This window comes from Tiliqua scincoides, chromosome 1 (genome assembly GCF_035046505.1).
Source record: "Tiliqua scincoides isolate rTilSci1 chromosome 1, rTilSci1.hap2, whole genome shotgun sequence".
Taxonomy (NCBI): Eukaryota; Metazoa; Chordata; class Lepidosauria; order Squamata; family Scincidae; genus Tiliqua; species Tiliqua scincoides.
In genome coordinates, this window is record NC_089821.1 from 16,185,607 (window position 1) to 16,203,581 (window position 17,975).

The 17,975-nt window shown below is 44.2% G+C and overlaps 1 protein-coding gene across 1 annotated transcript in view; it reads right to left on the reverse strand.

Moving 5' to 3' along the window:
• The window catches only part of LOC136641571 (cytosolic phospholipase A2 epsilon-like), a 65,676-nt gene that overhangs the window by 5,253 nt on the left and 42,448 nt on the right, over positions 1-17,975 (reverse strand). Inside the window, exons 6-14 of the mRNA XM_066617517.1 lie at positions 17,701-17,764; positions 15,569-15,726; positions 14,883-14,957; positions 12,528-12,565; positions 9,956-10,115; positions 7,090-7,226; positions 6,072-6,294; positions 3,722-3,836; positions 2,646-2,783 (exon numbers count right to left, since the gene is read on the reverse strand). Coding sequence (XP_066473614.1) covers positions 2,646-2,783; positions 3,722-3,836; positions 6,072-6,294; positions 7,090-7,226; positions 9,956-10,115; positions 12,528-12,565; positions 14,883-14,957; positions 15,569-15,726; positions 17,701-17,764 — 1,108 coding nt within the window. The remainder of the gene's footprint in view (positions 1-2,645; positions 2,784-3,721; positions 3,837-6,071; positions 6,295-7,089; positions 7,227-9,955; positions 10,116-12,527; positions 12,566-14,882; positions 14,958-15,568; positions 15,727-17,700; positions 17,765-17,975) is intronic.

The window sequence follows — 17,975 nt, forward strand, 5'->3', positions numbered from 1 at the left end:
GCTTGGCAGAGGATACCCACCTCTGCCTGCCAACTCAACTCCATTGCTCCTGCCATTCCGTGCATTGGGAAAGAAAGGAGGGGCAGAGCAGAAGAGAAAGTGGAGGAGATGACAATGGTGGGGTAGAATATTGGATACTTCCTCTCTCACTTATGTTCTCACTGGATCAGGCCAAAGGCCCATCTAGTCCAGCTTCCTGTTATTAATTATTATTAACAGTATTTATATACCGCTTTTCAACTAAAAGTTCACAAAGCGGTTTACAGAGAAAAATCAAATAACCAAATGGCTCCCTGTCCCAAAAGGGCTCACAATCTAAAAATATGCAAAGGAATACCAGCAGACAGCCACTAGAACAGACAGTGCTGGGGTGAGGTTCCTGTATCTCACAGTGGCCCACCAAGTGCTTCAACAAGCACCACAACTTGCATCCTGGTGCCCTCCCCTGCATCTGGCATTCGTCCCTTCAAGTGCCTCAAGGTCATGGGCTTGCCCTGTGCAGAACCATCTGTTCCAGGAAGAAACTGTTTGTGTTCTCTTGAAATTTTGTTTCTGTGCCAATCAATCCATCAGCTTTTCAGTAAGTTGCACATCAACTTATCAACATCACATCAACATAAACAAATAAGATGCACATCAAGAAAGCTGTTTCACAATATGTTCTCGTATCACGCCATGAAATGGCTGTTAAACTCTACACAAAGGCAGCTGAAGCTACTTAGCATTATTGTTTCGAGCTTGAGTTTTCATTTTCTTGTAGCAGAATCCAAAGCATACTGCTCAGAACTAAGTCCCACTGTTTTAGTAGGCCTTACTCCCATATAAGTGTGGATAGGATCTCACCCTTAGCTAATTTAATTCTAAAGAATTGTCCTGCAAAGTTAAAAACCTAGTTCACTCTCATCAACAGAACCTGAAGAGTATTTTATTTACCTTGACAGTCTTATTTTTGGATTAAATGGTGACATTTGATACTATGATGTGGCAAATGTACCCTATTTCAAACTCCTTTTCATCTTTCAGTACATCTGCTCCTCTGATTCCTTCTTTGCTGGCCAGCCATTCTAAACTTGTTATTATATCATTGTATTTAAAATAATTAATTAGATATCCTTCAAAATCTGGGCTGTTTTGATGTACATGAATCAAAATAAAATCAAAATAAGCTACAAGTTATCATAAATTTAGCAGCTGACCCTTTGGTGCTTTCACCTAAATTAGAGAGCAGGTCCTGGAATTAGAGGGCAGGTCCTCGCCTGAATTAGGAACTGGTTGAGGTCCAGGAATCAGAGAGTGGGTGTCAATGGGCAGTTTTCACAATGGAGAAAGGTGGAAAGCGGAATGCCCCAAGGATCTATCCTGGGACCAGTGCTTTTCAACCTCTTCATAAATGACCCGGAAACAGGGCTAAGCAGTGAGGTGGCTTTGTTTGCAGATGACACCAAACTTTTCTGAGTGGTGAAGACCAGAAGAGATTGTGAAGAGCTCCAGAAGGATCTCTCCAAACTGGCAGGATGGGCAGCAAAATGGCAGATGAGTTTCAGTGAAAATAAGTGTAAAGTCATGCACATTGGGGCAAAGAATCAAAACTTTACATATAGGCTAATGGGTTCTGAGCTGTCTGTGACAGAGAAATCTTGGGATGCTTGTGGACAGCTCAATGAAAGTGTCGACCCAATGTGCAGTGGTAGTGAAGAGGGCTAATTCCATGTTTAGGATCATTAGGAAAGGCATTGAGAATAAGACAGCTAATATTGTAATGCCATTGTACAAATCAATGGTAAGGCCACCCCTGGAGTATTGTGTCCAGTTCTGGTCGCCACATCTCAAAAAGGATATAGTGGAGATGGAAAAGGTGCAAAAGAGAGCAACCAAAATGATTACTGGGTTGGGGCACCTTCCCTATGAGGAACACCTTTCCCTATGAAGGAAAACCTTCCCTATGAGGCTACAGTGTTTGGGCCTCTTCAGTCTAGAAAAGAGGCGCCTGAGGGGGGACATGACTGAGACATACCAAATCATGCAGGGGATGGACAGAGTAGATAGAGAGACACTCTCTTCCCTCTCACATAACACCAGAACCAGCGGACATCCACGAAAGTTGAGTGTTGGGAGAGTTAGGACAGATAGAAGAAAATATTTCTTTACCCAGTTTGTGGAACTCTTTGCCACAAGAAGTAGTTATGGCATCTTTCCTAGATGCCTTTAAGAGGGGATTGGACAAATATCTGAAGGAGAAGTTCATTACGGGTTACAAGTCATAGTAGGTATGTGCAAGCTCTTGGTTTTAGAGGCAGGCTGCCTTTGATTGCCATATGCAGGGGTGGGCACGGGGGCGCAGATTGTGTCGGTTGTCTCATGTGCTCCCTGGGGCATTTGGTGGGCCACTGTGAGATACAGGAAGCTGGACTAGATGGGCCTTTGGCCTGATCCAGCGGGGCTCTTCTTATATTCTTATGGCATCAGACCACAATGAATCCAAAAGACACAGCTAGTGGAAACATTTTGGAAACAGAATATTCATCATTATTTCAACAAAGCAGATGTTTTCAAGCACTTTAGATTCTGTCTGAACTACCGGGTGCGTCGTTACCTGTATTCGTATCAATGTGACTTTCCACCCAGATATTAAAAAAAAAAATCACCTTGCATAAAGCAGATCCTCGATTCTGGGAGTTTCTTCATCAGGTGCCCCATAAAAAACTGGCTTCCAAAATCTTCAGGACGAATAAAAGCTCCATATTTTAGGAATCCTACCTCATAAGGTGTAAACTCCACCCATTCTGCAAGGAAGACCCACAAACAATACATGTATCCATTATACAGACAGATACATTCTAAGGTGAAAAGACTGAAAATATTACCTTTGGGGATTCTACTATTGTATTTTGATTGGCCTTATAATGACTTTGTAACATGTATACATCAGAAAGGATTATATATCTCCATCCTGAGATTTCAGGAGGAAAAGGGGGGCACAATAGTGTACCGTTGATATTGCTGGCCCTTTTGCTTGGGTTATGGTTGGAACTTCTGCACAAGCACAAGGAGATGAGTTATTCCACTTTATTTGTGCTGAGGTATGCATGCCTGGCTGGAAACACTGCCAGGCTTTCAAGCCAGAAAATGGGAAATGAGAATAAGGGCGCAATACTAACCTGCGCTGGAACAGGCAAGCCAGGAGGCTTGCACTGTATCCAGAACAGGATTGTGGCCAGAAGCGGCTCAGCCAGAGGTAAGGGGAAACGTTTCCCTTACCTCTGGGTAGGGGCTGCTGGCCACAATGGGTCTCTTTGGACTTGCGCCACCTTTGGAGGTGGCGCAAGTCCGAGGTGAGTGGAGCAGCTTGAAGTCACTCTGTTCTCCCCGGGAACGGGGGTTGGGATCCGGCATGACTGCCAGATCCCAGCCCTGCCTCCCTTTCCTCACCCACCTACCTACCCCCAGGGCTGCCCATCGCCCGCCCTCCCCCAACCCAGGAACGCCTCCCACCCTCCTCCTCCCCACTCCCCTCCACACCTACCTTTTCCGCTTGTGTCGGTGCAGGCGGGCCGACACAAGCAGCTGAGGGGAAGGCAGCGAGGAGGCTGACCTGGCTTCCCCTCAAGAAGGCGCAAATGTGCTTTACGGCACGTTTGCCACCCTCCTAGGCCAGCCCAAGGAACTTGGGCCGGCATAGGGCACAATTTGGATTGTGCCCTAAGATGTAGAAAGATGTTACCTCTAAAATCTCTTGTGGTAAGATGGTCCTTCACATTGAGAGCCAGGTAGATAGGAAGTGGGTTCTGGCCCCGGTTGACTGCCTTTCGCTGATCTGAGAGTTTATGGTTGTTGTTCTGCAGTTTGGAGAGGAAAAAGATATAATCTTATACACTGAAAGAACAGGGACAACAGGAACGCCTACCAGCTGCATCTGAATTGGCACCATAAGCTTCAAACTCAAATTCAGATTAACTAAGAGCTACTGTCATACAAGACAGTTCACTCCTGTGCTAAAAGATGGGCCCTTAAGTGACAAAACCATTGTGTCCTGGACAACTGTGTCCAGGGCAAACGCATTCCAGTCATTGACATTTACGCCCAGTTTTTTTGCGTCCCAGACATTTGTGTCCCAATATATGTAGATTTCTATTAGATTTACTTTTTTATTTTTAAAACTCAAAGGAAGGGTTAGGGCTGGGATAAGAGGCTTAGCCTTTATAATAGGGAGTTTGTTGCCCCGTTACAGTTTGTTTGTTGCCCAGTTATGTTGTGGGACACAAATAACCAGGGCGCAAGAAAACCCAGATGCGAATGTCCAGGGATGCCAATGACCAGGACACAATTATCCAGGACGCAAATTCCTTAGTACAGAGTTCCTGATATCTTCATTGGACAATCTTGTTTCCACATTGATCCTTTCTATAAAGACCAAGGTGGCTGGTTAAGAACAAAAATGAGAGCAGTATAGTAAATTATTAGCCAATCTGATCAGGAAATATATGCTGAAGGTACTTCCAGATGAAAGGTTCTCTGGATGATTGGAGATGCCTGAATATCACTGGGGGTGTCAATACATACACTGATTCTGTTCAAGATGAGGCAATATCATCATGGATGGCACAGGGATCTTGATGGGAAAACAGTGCTAGCTTACTTCCTTCCAATCTGGAATTACTGTCTCTCTTGGAAGCAATACCAGGAAGTATCCCTATTCATAAATCATCCCACTGAATACAATGGGACTTATTTCTGAGTAGACATGCATAGGCTTGGGTTGTCGGTTTCTTGGCATGAGGGCAAGGAAGAAAGGAAGTCATTTCATGCACAGTGAAGCAGTTTACTACTGAACTAAATGTTGGACTAAATGTGGTTTCCAAAGGTGAGTACAAATTGTAAGATACTCAAGTGAAAAATTCAAAAAAAGTATCTTTGTTTTGCCCATTTCCTAATTCTGTAGTTCCCAAACCGGTGGTCACAACACACCAGCCAGGGAAGCACTCCACACTGACCCCTTAAGGGGCAGGGCGGGGGGATGGATGCGATGCAGTTCCCAGAATCGTGATGCTGCTGGGGAAAGAAGGGGGTTTGTACTCAAAGTGAGTGCTGGCTTCTGGGGGGGTGCATGGAGAAGCCTCCACAAGGCTCCCCAAGCTTCTCATTAATGGAAAATAGTGATCAGAAACCACTTCTGGTTTTATGATTGCTATTTTTAGTTAATCAGAGGCTTGGGGAGCCCTGCGGAGGTTTCTCCCCACACCCCCCAGAGCCAGCACACCCTTTATTGAGTACAAACCCCCCCTCCTTTACCCAGCAGCAACGCAATCCTGGAGATCACATTGCTGCCATCCCCAGCACCCTTGCAAAACTTACTGTGGTCCTAAAGTTGAAGTAGGACTTTGGGAACCACTGGCCTAATTCAATATTCAGCAGCAGCACCCCAAAGCTCAAGAGCAGGGAATGACTTGAAGGAAGGAGACAGTGCAGAACAGTGTGCTGAGTCATACGTCTGCCACAAGTGGAAGCAAAACAGCTAGGCAAGTCAGAGAGACACAGTGGGCAGGGAAAGGATTGAGCATGCATGCCTTGGCAAACCACCTTCCCTCCAAACCATGCCCTCCTCTCAGATGGGCTGTCAAATATCTAGTTCATCTGCCAGAAGCACCCAGCACAACCTGTTATTAAAGAGAGATGTCAGCCTAGATCAGGGATGTCAAACTCGTTTCCTACAGAGGGCCCAAGTTAGCATTCATGGTGCTTGCTGAGGGCCGGAAGCGACATCATTAAGCAGAACGTGGCATCAGTAAATGGATTATGGCCAGAAATGAGCACTTCGTTCTCTCATAGGCTGCAAATGGCAGGAGAGGAAATGTACAAATCTTGTTCATATTTTCAAGTTATGAGCGATCCCAATGATCACACTGTGAGAGCCCGGTTATAATGGGGGCTGGAAAAATTGCTTCTGGGGGCTGCGTTTGGCCCCTGGGCCTTATATTTGACACCCCTGGACTAGATGGACCAGTCATTTGATTTAGTATGACAGCCTGCATAGCCATAGATAGTGTTTCTGAAAAGAATTGCATATAGAATACCCCATCATTCAGCATGGCTTCGACCATCAGTCCCCAAAGGTCTATAAATGATGTCATATATCCTGCTGCGGTCCGTTGACACAGCTCCTTATGATACTTCTTGAGACTTTCCAGAGAAAAGGCACTTGTTTTAGATTTGGCTGCTTGAATCCGAGCTTGCTTGATTAACTCCCCAAGATCTTTATTTGACCAATTCCCATCTTCATACAAATGTGACATAGTCCTGAGAAAAGAAAAGAGAGGACTCATGGTATATGCGTTCATATTTTGCCTTAAGTAGCAAGGCTGCAGTGCTGTGTTTTATGCAGTGGCATAGCTAGAGGGGGTGCAAAGCATTAAGTTTTTGTGGGGAGCCTCACCGCAGTGTGCAAGCAGCCCCTCCCCATCCCCTTCAAAGCCATTCCAGGTGGAGGGAGAAAAACTCCCGAATGCTGAATTAAAATATTTAAACCAAAATTGATGTTTTATGCCCTTGTTCTCCCCAACCCTCAGAAGGCCTTCTAATAGCATAAAAACATCATTTCCAGTTTCTCCAAGGAAACCAGAAGTGATGCTTTTCAACCCTCTGAGGACCTTAAAAGGCCTTTGGAAGGTCAGGGAGGCTGCATGCGGCTTCTCTGGCCCTCCAAAGGCCTGCGGAAGAGAGGCAGCGTGTGCGACCGGTGGAATGGGGGCGGTGCCCCCCCAGATATACTACTCAGGGTCAAGTGACCCTCTGGACCTCCCCCCAGTTACATCATGGCCTCAGATGCCATTTAAAGCTAATTTATATTATTAGGCTGTCACCTTATTGCTTAAAGAGGCAGCATAACAATAACTGTCATCTTTCTGTTAAGGTCAAGAGAGATCAGACTTTGACAATCCAATTATTTGCAATTGGTCACAAATGGAGGAAATGCTAGCTTTGAGGGAATTCTTACTCCATGAAAAGCTCTGTCAGATTTCCAGGCGCTGAGCATTTTTCTTTACATCTAAGTGGCTTACACAAGACACACCTACACACAATATACTCTCTTACCATGTTGTGCCTGACGAACCTGCGATATATGAAACACAGTCCAAAAGTTTCAACCTCTGGAGACCCCAAAGGGTGCCATACATAGCTGTTAATGCTCTCATACCACCCCCTGTAGTTGTCACAGCGACAACAGGGACCTATTCAAGAAAGGGAAATGATCTATTATTATTATTATTACTACAAATATTTATATGTCACATTACAACAAAAAAATTATCAAGAACAATTATTAAGACATAAGGCACTACAGAGAGTCCTGTAGCACCTTAAAAACTACCAATATATTGTGGCAAGAGCTTTTATAGATAGGAGTAAACTTCATCAGATAAAAGTAAAGCTGTATAAAGAACCTGAATTAAAATATATGGGAAAACACTGGGAGAGAGTAACATTAACTAGTCCATTTGAAGAGCAGCTTAACCAGGAATCCAGAAAACCATCTGAATTAGATAAGATGGGAACTGTCCTTTCCAACTACAATGAAGCTATCTTTTCTCCTCTCTGATGGGAATGACTGAGGTACTAACTATGAAGCTCTGGCAAGATTTAAATTTTCTATAATTTGGACCATTTGTACACCTTTGAGAGATGTGAACAGGCAATAGGTTGGGCAAGTCACTCTGAAAGAGCACTTAGGGTTTTATCTTTATATTAAGAGCTAGCAGGAATTCAGGATATTTTTATAAGGAAGGGAAAGTGTCTAGAAAAACTTGTAGACCAAAAAAGGGGAGAGGAGACAAGGACCAGAAAAAGAATCAGGGCAAGGCTAGACATTTTTCTTCCACTATTTGATGGGACTCGTAGCTCAGACTAACAGCTGAAAACTCTGAAAGAACAGAACAAGCATTTAAATTCAGTTCTTTGTAAGATCATAATCTGGTTGCAGCATTATGGGGGAACTATACTTGGCAATAACAAACACAACTGGGCCAGTGTTTCTCAAACGGTGGGTCGCGAGCCAATTTCAGGTGGGTTCCCATTCATTTCAATATTTTACTTTTAATATACTAGACTTGATGCTCCCATGGTAGGTGACTGCATTTGGGGAAATGTTACAGACCTGTACTTTTAACAAGCTACTATGTATATTCTTTTAACAATGATAGTCAAAGGAACTTACTCCTGGGTAAGTGTGGGTAGGATTGCAGCCTATTATTGTTAAAAATTTTCCTGCTTGATGATGTCACTTCCGGTCATGACATCACTTCTGGTGGGTCCTGACAGATTCTCATTCTGAAAAGTGGGTCCCGGTGCTCAGGGCCTCTGAGAGGAATTTTATCAGGGGGTACAAATTTTCTTTGGGGCAAATTTGCAAAGGGGAAGGGGTGAAACAGAGTGGGGGAGGGTGATGATGGGCAAGCAAAATGGGGACAGGGAGGGGCAAAACAGGATGGGGGATGGTAGAGACAGCTGGAAAAGTCTTTGGAGCCCAGGCCTACCAACCCATCTGGCAGGAGGTCTGGTCTAGAGGGTAGAGCCTCCGTCTGCCTGAAGATAACATCCACAAGGTTGCCAGTTCGAGGCCACCGGCACTGTGCGACCTTGAAGCAGCTGACAAACTGAAGCCGAGCGATTCCATCTGCTCTGAGCGTGGGAGGATGGAGGCCAGAATGTGAAGCCAGATCGGAATGAAACATCTGAATGTAGTGGTTCTTGAAAGAAAGAACCTTCTTTCAAATTGTAAAAATCCCAATTTAATAAGGGATTTAGATAAAGCCTGCCTATGTAAACTGCCTTGAATAAAGCCTTGAATAAAGACCAAGAAAGGCGGTATATAAATACCTGTTGTTGTTATTATTATTATTATTATTATTATTATTATTATTATTATTATTATTATTATTATTATCAGTAGTGTCCCCAGCATCCTGTGTGGGTGACGAGTCTGAGTAGATAGGAAATGGAAAGATCCCAGGAAATTTCTAGGCCCCCTCCTTTGGCTCCTGGGTCAAATTACCCCCTTATCCCCCTCTCCTAGGCCCTGCCGGTGCTAAATGTATGAGAACCACTGTTCTGGGCTATTTATGTACACATAGTCAGTCAGTGCTGTAGCTAGAGGGGGTGCAAAGCACTCAGTTTTGCAGGTGCCTAAACACACTGTGCATGCAGCCCCTCCCCTTTGGAGCCATTTCAGGTATACACATCTGTTTTGCTCCCCCCGACTGGAATGGCTCTGAAAGGGAGGGAGAGGGGCTGCTTGCACATCGCAGGGAGGCTCCCTGCAAAACTCAGTGCTTTGCACCCCGCCTAGTTATACCACTGCACATAGTTAATGTGGGACAGATATGGAAACCAGTCCTTTCTAACTGAATGGTCATTTGAGCCTATGTAGATGTACACAGTGGCATAGCTAGGCATCCTGGAGCCCAAGGCAAAGTTAAAAATGATGCCCCCCTACATCACATCACACCCACAATTTTTTTTTAAATTGAAAAATAAAAAAATCTGACACCTCCTCCTGCTTGCCCCCCAAACCCCCAGAGCAAGGGGAGCAAGCAGCCAGACTGCATTCACCACTGCCCCTCTTTCAAAGAGTGTCTTTTTTCTGGCACTTGTTGCAAGAGGTGATCGCGGGGGGGGGGGAGCAATTGCGCAGGCGGGGGGGCAGGCCGGTGGCCAGGTTATTGCCGCCAGGCAGCCTGCAGCCTGGTGCAATTGCCACCCCTGCACCCCCTCTAGCTATGCCACTGGATTTACATTTGTATTACAAAAGCAGGAAAGGCAAAAACAGGTTGTTAGTATTATTTGTGAAGGTGTTGCACAGTACCCAGTTGGATGCACAATTGCACTGTACAGTACCCAAATGGACGTACAAGTCATCAGCAGAAAAACTGCACTCACTTTATGGTTCCTCTGTACCACTTACTTCAGATTCTGGCAGGTTTTGTCCTAAATGAAGAATACCATTCAGAGCAGCGGAAACCACATTCTTCCGTTTCTGCAGGAAACTCTTTTCTTCTGAACAGAGATCATATCCTAGACGCACTTCAATATCTTTTGGCCTTTTGAACAGCCAGCCCTGAGTCCTGGGGCAGGAAGAACATAAGCAGTCAATTTTACACATGTGTTGGCTGCAATCGAGCAAAACACATTTGCATGTTTCCAAGGACTGGACACGTGTACCCTATTCTTTTCTTTTTGATAGCAGCACTCCACTTTCTGTCCCACATGGTAATCTGGGGTGTCTGATTTTAGCAACAGCCTTATGCATGCTGATTGAAGCTTAGGTATGTCATGCAATTGACTTTAGAATAAAGTTGGATAATTAAGGGTGCAATCCTATCTTGCGCTGGTGGTGCAAGTCTGAGGAGAGCGGAGTGGCTTGAAAAAAATAAAAAAAATCAAAACTTCACGTATAGGCTGATGGGTTCTGAGCTGTCTGTGCGAGATCAGGAGACACATCTTGGGGGGGGGTGGACAGGTCGATAAAAGTGTCGACCCAATGTGCGGCGGCAGTGAAGAAGGCCAATTCTATGCTTGGGATCATTAGAAAAGGTATTGAGAACAAAACAGCTAATATTATAATGCCATTGTACAAATCGATGGTAAGGCCACACCTAGAGTATTGTGTCCAGTTCTGGTTACCACATCTCAAAAAGGACATAGTGGAAATGGAAAAGGTGCAAAAGAGAGCGACTAAGCTGATTACGGGGCTGGGGCACCTTCCTTATGAGGAAAGGCTACGGCGTTTGGGCCTCTTCAGCCTAGAAAAGAGACGCTTGAGGGGGGACATGATTGAGACATACAAAATTATGCAGGGGATGGACAGAGTGGATAGGGAGATGCTCTTTACACTCTCACATAACACCAGAACCAGGGGACATCCACTAAAATTGAGTGTTGGGAGGGTTAGGAAAGGCAAAAGAAAATATTTCTTTACTCAGCGTGTGGTCAGTTTGTGGAACTCCTTGCCACAGGATGTGGTGATGGCATCTGGCCTGGATGCCTTTAAAAGGGGATTGGACAAATTTCTGGAGGAAAAGTCCATTACGGGGTACAAGCCATGATGTGTATGCGCAACCTCCTGATTTTAGAAATGGGTTATGTCAGAATGCCAGATGCAAGGGAGGGCACCAGGATGAGGTCTCTTGTTATCTGGTGTGCTCCCTGGGGCATTTGGTGGGTCGCTGTGAGATACAGGAAGCTGGACTAGATGGGCCTATGGCCTGATCCAGTGGGACTGTTCTTACGTTCTTACGAAGCCACTCCACACTGCTCAGTAATGGGGGTTGGGATCTGGCATAACAGCCGGATCCTAGCCCTGCCTCCCACTCCCTGCCCACCCAAGTCCAAGGCCACCCTCCCCCTGCCCCGGAATGCATCCCTCCCACCTCCTCCCTGCCTCCTCCCCACCCACCCCAGAGCCTTGCGTTGGCTGAGCTTGGCCAACGCAAGGCTCACCCCACAAGCCACCATGGAGGCTAGATGCAGCCTCTGTGTGCCAGTCCACCTCCATGTGCTGGTGCAGCTTGCTCCTGAGGAACTTTCCTTTACGGCACGTTTGCAACACTCCTACACTGGCGCAAGGGACTTGCGCCTGCCTAACTCATTGTTAGAATTGCACTGTAAATCAATTGCAAGTTAATATTTTCAGTTCTGTAAATATTTCTAGGAAGTGATTACATATTGGCCCTGCTTGGGCTTAAGCCAAATGTGCAGCTGTTCCATGGGAAAATACATCCGTCAGTCACATCTGTGAGATTCAACTCACATGGAATTTGTGACCACACATTCACTGCAGTCCATGTCCATCAGACAAGGTCCACATATTGGGGGGGGGGGGAGAATGTTCTCCTAAAGCCCTGCCCCCTGTCTTCCCTGTGATCAGCACTTGTCTGCAGCTACAATTATTTGCTGATTAACTAATTTAACTGATTAACTGATAAAACCTAGTTGATTAAATTATTATTAAATTATTAACAAATGACAATCATTTGGTGGTGCCAGGGTTTAAAGTGCATGCTGGCATGAGGGGGCTGTGGTGCTCTCCCCAGTGTATGGGCTGTTTCCATACAAATCCCTACTAAGTCCATCTCAAGGATTCTAAACACCCTAACAAATGACTAAGGCCGTACTCTTCTTCCCAGACAAGGAAAATAAGTTAGATTTGTGCATCTGTCAGTTGACTACTGGAGGAAGACTGCATAATTCTACAGGCAAACTCATGTTTGCCACAGAATGTACTCTTAACAGGAAGTCCCCCAACAAGTGACCAGTTCACTGCAAATGTTTGTCACATCGAAACTTAATTTTTTTTTTTAATGTATACACTTTGGAAATGTACTGTGCAATGCAATCAATGTCTACTTTGAACCATATTCCACCAAGAACTTCAGTTATTTCTATGAATTTCTACAGAAAAACCGGAAAGGGCAGAAGAAAAGAGAGCAAGAAAAATGTGTGATTTTGTAGTTCAGGTTTCAAAAGTGCTGTCTTACCAATCTTTGGATTTCACATTCAGATCAAATGTCTTGTTCTGAAAAAAATTAAAATACGTATATCATTAAGTACCATGGGCCTTTGAGCTTTCATTCCTTTCAGTTTCATTATTGTATTCCTCTTCCCAAAATAAGCAGAAATACATATGCATATATGCATGTATATAATTGTTCCCACATGCCAATGCTTAAGGGACAGCAATTGTCATCTTCCCTAATCCTTACAAAATGGAATTGCATTTCAAAATCAGGTAAGATCGAAGTATATTGAAATGAATTTAAATCTCAAACAATCCAATCTTATCACCTGGGCCCTGTTGGCAGAACGTGGGTTCCACCAGTGGGAGCACCAGAATACAGAAAGTGCCTGGATTGTGGTGCACATCACGCAATATGGTTGTGGTCATTGACACCACTGGCAAGTGAATTGAGACGGCCAGCGTAGTCGCTGGCAGCCATGAACACAGCCAGCAGCCATGACTATAGCCAGCAGCAAGACCACCATCCAGTGTGGCAGGCCTTGAGGGCAAGCAGTGGGAGGGGCTGGGGACAGAATAGGAGGAATGGGGACGTTTCTGGGCAGGGAGAGGACAGAACCAGGGGCAAGAAAGAGGCAGGTGGTGGTGGATCTGGTGGCAACGGTGCATGCCAGAACTTATCCTCTCCTTTTCAAATCTCCTTGCCCCTTTCTTCTCAGACATGCACCATTGAAACAGGTGGTGTATATCCAAGGAGATCCATTGATAATTGGGGCCTACCAGGAGGTAAGTACAAAATGTTTTTACCTATCTCCTTAAGGTTGTCCCAGCACTTCCCCACCCTAAAAGGCCCACAAAGGACACTTTGTGTGCCTTTTTGGCATGGCTGCATTGGTGCTGGTGGTGGGAAATAGGATTGGGTTAATTAATTGGATTAATTAAAGTATATTTAAATAATCAGCAACAAAATAATAGGCCAATGAATGAAACAATCACCTCCTTTTTATAAAGACTTAATAAGATTGCCCTGCCTGATGTGAGTCATAATGCAAATACACTTGAATTGAGCTGAGACAATAATTCATGGAAGGCTGCAAGAATTAGGTTGCAATCCTGTACACACTTATCTGAGAGTAAGTCCCACTGGGACTCAATGGGATGTGCTTCTGAAGAGACATGCACAGGATTGCACTGTTAGAAATGCTAATGGAGAAGGGCAGGAGGTCTGATCTGGTCTGGAAGGTAGAGTCGCTGTTAAGCCCAAAGATAGCATCTGAAGGTTGCCAGTTCGAGATCACTGGAAGCCTCTGTGAGCAGCAAAACCTTGAGAAGCGACTGAGAAGCTGAGCTGAGTTTTTCCACCTGCTCTCTGGTGAGAGCAAAGAAGCTGCCGTCGGCTGCCCTTCTGCATGAGAGGGAAGAAGTTGTTTTTCAGCATGGGAGGCAACCATGGCCTGAATGGTTACCCAACTGTTGAAAGATCCATCTGGACTGTTGTTACATACAACAAACCTTTATTAGGCATATGGTTTTACAACTAATATCTCCAAACAGTCATGTATGAAGGTATATATTAAAAAATAGATAAGAAATAAGGGTTAAAACATACCAGTTTGCTTACACAGTTACTTCAAGTTGCTTAGAACCAGCAACTTAGCCCACTTCAGGTTGCTCAAATGTAGAAATTTAGCAACTGGAAGGGTCACAAATTCAAATTCACCTGCCAGCAAAAGTTGTAAAGAGGTGATCTCAGAGAGACCTTTTTTGTTTCCTGACAATGAGGGGAGATACTGGTCTCTGAGCACCTGATTAAAAGCACAATGCAGAACAATGTGTGGAAGAGAGTCTACCTCTCTGAGGCCACAATGGCAAAATCGTTCTTCCTTCGGGGCATTTCTAAACCTACCAAGTAGGTCATTAGAAGGCAGCACATTGCATCGGGCTAATGTAAAAGCCCTCCTTTCAAAGGGTACTCTAAGAAGGACAGGTCTGGACTGTTGTTCTTGAAAGAAGTTAGAACTCTTTGTTATTGCAAAAACAAACAAAAAAACCAAAAAAAAACATGGGGGGGGGGGGGGGGTTAGAGAAAGCCTGCCTATGTGAACAGCCTTATATTAAAGTCAAAGCAGCAATCCAATGACCAAGAAAGCTGGTATATAAATACTGGTTGTTACAGTTGTTGAACTTTTCACCATGGTAACATATACATTTGATGTGATGCTACCATATTGACTAGAAAATTTTACCACACATACATGAGAAGAAAGTGCCTTGCTTTCCCTGGCATAAATGATAATTTACAAATGAACTCAATATTACCCCATGAACTGAAAAAAAACAACCCACTATTTCTATTCATTTAACAGCTGACTCTTACCAGTGCTATTGTCACTTGCTCCCGCAGTGGCAGTAAAGTCAGGGGAACAGTTGTTGACTCATTGTCTCTAGGATCCTGAAAATGAAATGAAATTATCACAAGGAGAAAACAGTATTAAACAAGTCGCATTCATATTCTTTACATGTGTACCCCACCCTTCATCCCAGGAGCTCAGGGCAGCAGACAAGATTCTTCCTCATAGATCTACTTTATCCACACAACAATCCAGAAATTATGCTGAGAGATAGTGAGTGGCCCAGGGTTCCCAACGACTGAGCAGAGATTTCAACTTGGGTCTCATCACTCCTAGCCTGCTCTCATTGCATCACAAAAGCTCTTCCTTTCCATCAGTTCACTTCACTGGGAGCCCATCCATGAGGACAACTGAAGGAGTCATCTCAGGCAGTAGAATGGAAGGGGGCACCCATCTCTTTCTGCTTACTTCCCTCCATTGCTCCTTCTCCTCCTATTGCTTCTTGGATTGGAAAAGGAAGAGTGGGGCAAAGAGAAAGAGATCATGTGGTTGGTAGGAGAGTATTAAGCTAGCTAGAACATTGGAGTTTGAGAGCAGAGGCTGGCACATCATCGGATAAAGGGAGGCTGCATTTGACCTGTCACGTTAGGGAGTCGTTGGATGAACCTGACTGGGAGTTACAATTTCCCCAACACAGCAAGGAACTACATACTGCAAAGAGCTGTCTCCTTCGCAGTTCAATCTCTAATTCCGATTGGTTGAATTTTATATAGTGAAATTTAGCAGGAGCTGCAGGGCACCACCAGGTCCCCAATGTGAGGTTCTGAGATTCTTCATGGGATCCACCCACAGAAAAGGTAAATCGGTTCTCTAAAGAAAGACAAAAAGGTAGACGGTGATCAGTATGATAATTAGAGCCCAATCCTATACATGCCTACTTAGAAGTAAGTCCCATTATAATCAATGGTGCTTACTCTCAGGTAAGTATGGCTAGGACTGCAACCTTAGGACCCAATCCTGTCCAACTTTCCAGCACTGGTGCAGCTGCAGTGCAGCCCCGAGGTAAGGGAACAAATGTTCCCATACCTTGAGAAGGTCTCTGTGACTACCTCCCCACCATAGGATGCAGTGCAAGCCCCACTGGCACAGCTGCACCAGCACTGGAAAATTGGATAGGATTGGGCCCTTAATCCCTGCAAAAATACTACTCTAAATCAATCCATCCCAAAAATTTTGTAGAGCCTGAAAAATAGATCAGATAGTAGTTTAGGACAATGGAATCTTACTAGTGGCTAGAAATCAATAGGTTAGGAGAAAGTTATGAAAAATTAAAATAGACAATGCAAATTCTGCTTGGATTGAGTTTCTCCAAATTATTTGAGTGGGCTTGTCAGAACAAATTGACAAGCATTAGCGGAGAGAACTATGATAAAAATGAGAAACCAATCCTGTCACAAATCTATAAAACTTTGCTGGAGCATGAATGTGAGTTAGACACAGTTGAAGAACATACAGGTATACCCAGCTCTCTGACAGTTCGTTTTTCGACAATCCACTCTTTTAACACATTTCAGTTATACCCGAAAGTCATTCATTCAATGCCTGCTTCACTCTTTCAACCTCTTTCTGCTGTTCTAAAGGCTAAAATTGCCCTCCCCATATTGATTTGCATGGTGATTCAACTGTTTTGCGGTGTGTGTGTGTGTGTGTGTGTGTGTGTGTGTGTGTGTGAGAGAGAGAGAGAGAGAGAGAGAGAGAGAGAGCGAGAGAAGGCCAACTTTAGCTCCAGCTCTATTCCCATTTCCAAAGATGTTACTGAGAGTCCATTTGCAGAAAACTTTGTGTGACAGCAGGAATTTGCAAGACAAAAATGGCATTTGCAATTTGCTATGTAAAATAGCACTGGAAGCAACATTTGTAAACTTAAAAAAGGTTGATGATCTGCTTTTCACCATTGCTCCAGTCCCTAGCCTATCAAATGAGTGGGGAGCACCTGACGGGTGAAATAGACTCAGTACCCAGGAAACAACATACCCATGCAAATGTGAGAAGATCTTTGGACAATGGAACACACTTTTCCCTAAGTATTGGTCTTTAGACAAAATTTTTCCCATAAAGCTATCAGAAGGGGGTGGGGTTGTCTCTTATTGATAAAGTTAACAAAAAAGATTGCTGAAAGTGTTGGAAATGCCAAACTGAATGGTGCTTTTTACTATATGTGGTAGACTAGTTCAAGAGCTTTTTTTTTTTTTGTGATGGGGGGGGGGAATTATCAATCAATCAATCAACAGTATTTATATACCGCTTTTCAACTTAAAGTTCACAAAGCGGTTTACAGAGAAAAATCCAGTAACTAAATGGCTCCCTGTCCCAAAAGGGCTCACAATCTAAAAAGATGCAAATGAATACCAGCAGACAGCCACTAGAACAGACACTGCTGGGGTGAGATGGGCCAGTTACTCTCCCCCTGCTAAAAAAAGGAGCACCCACTTGAAAAAGTACCTCTTACCCAATTAGCAGGGGTTTATACAGTAATTGATATTGCACATAGTAACAATGGCAAGAATTGCCTATGAAAAGTATTGGAGACCACCAAAAATTCCATTTGTAAAAGAATGGCTACATAGAATTATGAGTATATTGCAAATTATTTGCATTTTAATCCAAGAGCTCAGGGCTGCATGCCTGGTTCTTATCCCACCTCCACTCCTTTTCACAACAGCCATGAAAACGAGGTTTGACTACTTTTCATAGAACCTTCAGCAAAGAGATTGCAGAGGAGTGACTCACGGAGAAGCAGACTAGACAGTCATTACTTTATATAATAATTAAATGAAGCCCTACCTGTTGAATTCTCCTTCTTTTTACCCCCCTCCACTTGAACTTCCAAGCAGGCAACTTCACGAGACTATATTAAGACAAAAACATACAGTGAGAATAGAGAGTAGGTAGGACAAGTATACAGTTTTGCTTTGGTCTGGCTGAATTCTGCAACCTGATGGGTGACAACAGCAGGACAAAAGAAACATGGCAGGACTGAATCTGAACCCAGTTCACAAGGTCTTTTTTCCTGACCTCTAGAGAAAAAAATTAAGTACTGTACTGCAATTGGGGAACTC